Source organism: Phaethon lepturus, unplaced genomic scaffold, assembly GCF_000687285.1.
Source record: "Phaethon lepturus isolate BGI_N335 unplaced genomic scaffold, ASM68728v1 scaffold32509, whole genome shotgun sequence".
Lineage (NCBI taxonomy): Eukaryota > Metazoa > Chordata > Aves > Phaethontiformes > Phaethontidae > Phaethon > Phaethon lepturus.
The window spans coordinates 16,912-22,664 of record NW_010564608.1 but is presented as its reverse complement, the minus strand read 5'-3'; the positions used below and the strand labels follow the sequence as shown (position 1 = coordinate 22,664).

The window sequence follows — 5,753 nt, the reverse complement described above, 5'->3', positions numbered from 1 at the left end:
AGCCCGCCGTGCCTCCCGCCAGGAAACACGACCATTTTCAAGCCGGCTCCTCTGACCAACAGGAAACGTTAAAGATAGAACAGCCGGGGCTGGGCGGGGGAGATCAGGAAGCCGAGCATCTTCTGTGCACCCAGGGCCGCTGCGGGGACATCCCCACCCGCGCCGGCCCTCACAGCACCCCACTGGGGTGGGAGTCGTGGACGTGGTCATCCCACCTCTGCCCGCACGGCTGCCCCTCGCTGGTGCTACGGGGGAGCCTGGGGTGGCAGATAACCTGCACGTTTCCCCACCACCCCACTGCCACGGGTGGTCTTCCCAGGCGGGCTGCCGAGCAACCCAGGGCTCAGCCCCTCTCCTCGCTTTGGCAGGGCAAGGAGGCAGCAAGGCCCGCGGGAGGCATAGGCAGCACCAAAATGATACAGAATTAAAAGGTCAAGGATGCTCCAAGCAGGCCCAAGACCTTTTGAGGGAGCACTGTTGGTTTGGTTACAACAAAGGAAAGCCAGAAACAACAGAAGCAAGAAAGAAAACCCAGTAACAAAGCCTTGAGCTGGGCTGCCCCTCTACACGTGTGGCTGCCTGAACAGGCGATGGAGCCAGCGCTTGAGCTGTGTCCCCATGGCTCAGGGTTAACAAAGCCAAGCCTGGCTTTCCATGTGTTTTTGACTTCAAGCCGCAGTAGATCCTTCAGGAAAAAAAAGAAAAAATCCAGGCGCCTTGAAATTACTCAGCACTACACGATAAAAGGAAAACGCCGCTTTAGGGAAGGGTGGTTTTTTGTTGTTTTGGTCACGTAAATTAATGCTGCGCTCGCTCAGAGGTTGCTGTCCGGGATTATATGATTTGTGTGACTGAATATAACACCACACCCTGGTCCTGAGCTGTGGGCAAGTAGTTTGGCTTTTGTTTTCAAATTGTTTCTAGCCCTCCAGCATTTGAAGAAAGTCTTTAAAATATTAACCAATACAACTGTCATCTTCCTGTGTTTCCAGACATTTTACAATAGGAAACAAAGAACAAAACCCTGCAACAATAGCTCAGAGGTATGAATTGCCTCATTCATCTCACTGGAATGTTCAAAAACATTAACTATTTTTTGACTGATTCAGCAGAAAACATGCTGCCAGATAAGAAGCTTGTGCTGGATCCAGGGAAGATCAGGGACTGAGAAAGGTTTTATTTTTCAGCACAGCAAAGTAGCACCTTTCCTGAAAGGAAGCAAATATTCTTGCTGATGGAAGAGGCTGCGTCAGAGGAGAAATTCTGACACAGCTTGAAGGGAGCTGCTGCCTTCCTCTCCCTGTACCGGCTCCGAGATAGCAAATGGCTTATTTCACCCCGACTCTTAACACACAAAGGCCCACCAGGGTGGCACAGGTTGGAGAAGACCCTCGTGCCTCCATAATGAATTAATGAGCTATTAGTGCCCGCTCAAACATACCATGAACTAACAGAGCAGTCCTTCAGCTGTGAAGGGGAAAGGCCCAGGGCCTCAGTGCAGTGTGTTTTGATCTCTAGTTGAACACTCTCAGAGCAGGAAAGACAAGGTCAGCACCATAGGCTGAACTTCTGCCATCATTAAAACAAAGTTTGTTCAAACTCCCATTAAAGCATGTCACTGTGCTACAGCCAGTGAGAAAACACATGGCTCGACCTTCACTCAGCCCTGTTCTCCCCTCAGGAATGGTGGGAATGGGAATGAATTGCTGCTTCCAGCGCTGCCATCTCATTTCCAAGACCAAGAGGTCAGGACAGAGCCACATTATGGCACAGCCACGCTCACCGAGCTGTGTCCTCAGACGTACTCACTCAAGGAGGGCAGAGCCGACAGAGCCAGCACCGGGCACCTGGGCTTTTCCATACCAGCCCGTTCCTGCATAACACAAGACAAGACGCTAGTAACCACAAAAACGCCTGCTACACCTAAAAATTGAACACAGCCAAAGCCTTCATGAAAATGGAATCGTTAAACAATAACTTGTGGAATAATATCATCACAAGGTGATGGAAAGGGGCTGTTTCATTAATAGATTGTTGTGCTTGATGACAGAATATTTGTATGTTAATACAGAACAAAGTAAAATAAATTATTTTTGCTTACCCCACCACCCAGTATCAGAATCCTTGAAGAGCGTTCTAAACAATGACTGGGAAGTAGCAAATTAATAAAGGCTACACCAGACAACTGAAGATTTTTTTTTTAATGGAATCTTTGACCTTTATCAGTTATACATACTTCTTAAATAAATAGAAAACATTAATTCAGAAAATAAAAATTAAAAAAAAAAAAATCACAAAAGTTTTAAAAGTGCCAGTTTTTCCAATTTCCTTCCAAGATTTCATGATAGAGAGAGTTATATGTGCCATTTTGGCTGAATTCAGAATTTTATGCCAGATAAACTGACAGTTATACTTCCCTTTCCACCACACACCCCCTACCCCAGTAATCCAACCATTTCATCAAATTTCTAGAAATTAGTGCTTTAGCTCTGTTACCCCTGCTCTGCCACACACAATATCAGTGGCTCACAGTTGGCACAAACATGTAAAAGTCAGTGTTTTAAAACAGTCAACATAAGAACGTTTAAATAAGCATCATTGCTAGAAGTATATTAAGAGTACATCTTGGGCTCAAGTTGATTCACCTTTTAGATACTTTAAAATCATGCCTAACTGTAAATTAAAGTGCACTCATACTTCGGTGCAGATCAGCATGGACTCAGGCATTTAGAGATGGCTGTCCCTGACTTGGACTGAAAACTCAGTTCTGCAAAGTTTTACTTTGCTACAACAGAGTGACCCCTTCACAGATAGCTTAATCCTTGGGTTCCTGTAGTCTTTCACGGTGAGATTTGAAACAGCGGTTGCCAGCCATCTCGGGGGATGCTCAGAACAACTTTGGCAACTGCCTGAGTTGTTTCACATCAAGAATGGTGCCAACAGAATTCATGCTGTTTGACTGGTTTAACGTTTCAAGGGCTGGAGTATGCAGATTTCCTGGGAAAACCTGGATATCTCCTTCGTCCTTCCTGCCAGGTTGTTCAGTGAATTCAACCCTCCCAGGTAACAATTTGGTTTTTGATTTTAAATCCTTTAAAATCTGAGCTGACTTTTCATCTGCTTTGGGAGGAAAAATTTCATTTGTGATATTTCTTAATACAGGGCTGTTTAATTCTGCATTAGTAGTCAACTCTTTGCTGTGACTTTTTAGATGAATGGGAAGTCTTCCATCAATTCTCTTGGATAATTCAGTCCAGTGGTTGAAGCCATCCAACACAGGGGTACAGTTTTTGTCCGGCATGCTTTCGTTTTTGACAGTGCCAGAACTGCCATCTTGAACCTGCAGTTCCTCTTCGTCTTCACTACTGTCATTGCCCTGTATCAGCCCATACCGCTTCATGTACTTCTTGGTTGCAAAAGACATATTGTTTGGTGAAATTAAGCTAAGACCCACCATGCTCTTGTCCATATTTGTATGCAAGATGTCTTGGAAAGAGAAATCTGCAGGAGGATTTTGGCCTGAGCGACTGAGAGAAAGTTGAGATAACTGATTTTCACTGAGATACTTGAGTGCTATAGCGTTTGCTTCCATGCTTAGATCAACAACATTAGGAGTTAAGCCACACATGCTGACATTGGCAAATGACATATAATTTAGCCCAGGAACCACTGCTTCAGGATTTATGCACGCTAAGATGCTGAAATAAAGCATAAAAAAGTTAGTTTAGCATTACAGGAAAAATATGCATTTCACAATATAACCTGATAATTTCAATTTTGCTTGCTGTACTGATTTCTCCTTCCTTCCGAATACCGCAGCTTGATCAGGCTGTTCAGTGCCAAGATTGTATGTGCTGCATATACTAAGAAGCAGCTCTCCAGCTACTCACACTGACAGTACCGAAGCACTGTGTTAGAGAATTGATCATATTCCCTTCTGATTCAGTGCTAACCACAACCCTCACATGAAGAGCCTGCCTCTAGCAGGTTTCAGAGACTGTTATGTTTTTAAAGTCAGTTTGAGCTCTTGGTCTATTGTCACCAGTGAATATGACACTGTACACATCTGATCCTAAGAGTCTAGGTGCTGCCATCCAACCCAAAATTTATATCTAGATAGAAGATACAAACCAAATGATAGAGACCAAGAACATCTCCTCTTTCCCAATGCATGCCAATTCCAGAATTTTTACAAAAACTCTGACATAATATCTGTTTCCAGAAGCCTGCAATGTTCTAGTTTTTGAAGGCATCCTTCAGTAAGGGTTCTTTTGTTCCGTTGGTCGGTACACCAATTTCTTGTATACATTAGGTGTTTAAAGGCTGAAAAGGACAAGCTCTGGTACACTGGTAGTGGTTATAAACCAGTGCATTTAGTACTGCGTCATATACTAGTTCATAAACCCAAACTCCTCAGGTTGAGAGTTAAGAGTCTTCCTATTTCACTGAGCACAGATTCTGAAATTTGCTTAGTAAACTCCTCGCTCAGGTGAGCAACCACTAATTATGCTATGGAGTTGCACTGTTGCTTCCTTCTCTACTGAGCTGTAGACCTTTTCTCAGAACTGTTTATCTGTCATGAAATTGGCAGAAGGAAGAATCTCACGCCGCTCCCCAAGTTTGAAGAAAAAACCCAAGAATTCCAGCTTTGTCTTATGCTAATAAGTGAACCCATATTATTGACATTAAAAAGAACACTAAGAGACTCTCCAGCCATGAAGGTAGCCCAGGAATTCCAGAAAAATGTCTGATGAGATTCGAGTGAGAGAAAAAGAGCTTAGAAACTGGAAACAGCTTTTGATACATAGCTGAAGAGAAGATTAACTAGGAGATGGTTAGATTCTTTTTGTCTACCTAACAGTTATATACTAGTATCAAGAAGACAATAAGAATGAAAGTGAATCTGTACCAGGCAGTCAGCCTATGCATATATAAATTCCCGTGCCTCAAACACCTTCTTCAGAAATTACTTCTGCTCCTTCTTCTGTTTCATCAAGGCTGTTTCCCTTCCCAGCCACTGCAGCCTCCCTGTTTCAAGTCAAAGCACTCACAATAACAAGCGACTAGGACAGAACCAGTTTTGATTATGTATCAAAGCCATGATAACAATTTCACTCATACTGGTGAAGTGCAAGACAAGGGTTAAGGTGCAGTGACAAAATATATAGCTGCTTAACATTCAGCCTCCCAAGTCCAGTGATTCTCTGCAATACTTTGACATAGCCCAAAGGATTGAAATTACTCAAGCAGCTTCGTTATTATCCTAGGGAATTGTATACTACTGCATGCACAATACTTTAAGAATCACCAGATGCTGTAACAGCGAGAGCTACTTGTGTTATATTTAAATAATCTGAGTTTTGCTAGCAGAGCTCTTAAAGCTATCTGAAATACCCATAGCATGAGCCAGTGTTTCATCTTTGCAGGAAATGTGGATCAAGTTGCCAAACAAATCCCCAGTGGCAGTGAACACAGTCCCTTCTCTTTGCTCATTGATCCAACCAATCTTCATTTTTGGTTGGATCTACAAATTACTACTCAAAACAATGAGTATTTTACCTGGCATTCTCCACTTTGTGTGTATTCTTCTTCATTTTGCCGGGTGAGTCAATTGTTACTCCAAGACTCTTCAGCTGTTTGAGTGTAGCACTAATCACACTCTCTTTATCCACCACTCCTGTGTCAGTCGCTGAAGACAGTTCTGATGTATCATCAATATCCTCATACTTAGGATCATCATCATTAGTAAATCC

At 43.2% G+C, this 5,753-nt stretch overlaps 1 protein-coding gene across 1 annotated transcript in view; it reads right to left on the bottom strand.

The window, feature by feature from the left end:
- Positions 1–2,887: 2,887 nt before the first annotated feature.
- Positions 2,888–5,753, bottom strand: part of STIL (SCL/TAL1 interrupting locus) — a 19,740-nt gene continuing 16,874 nt past the window's right edge. Inside the window, exons 15-16 of the mRNA XM_010294927.1 lie at positions 5,560–5,753; positions 2,888–3,698 (exon numbers count right to left, since the gene is read on the bottom strand). The exon at positions 5,560–5,753 is cut by the window's right edge and continues 66 nt beyond it. Of these exons, the coding sequence (XP_010293229.1) occupies positions 2,888–3,698; positions 5,560–5,753 (1,005 nt within the window). The remainder of the gene's footprint in view (positions 3,699–5,559) is intronic.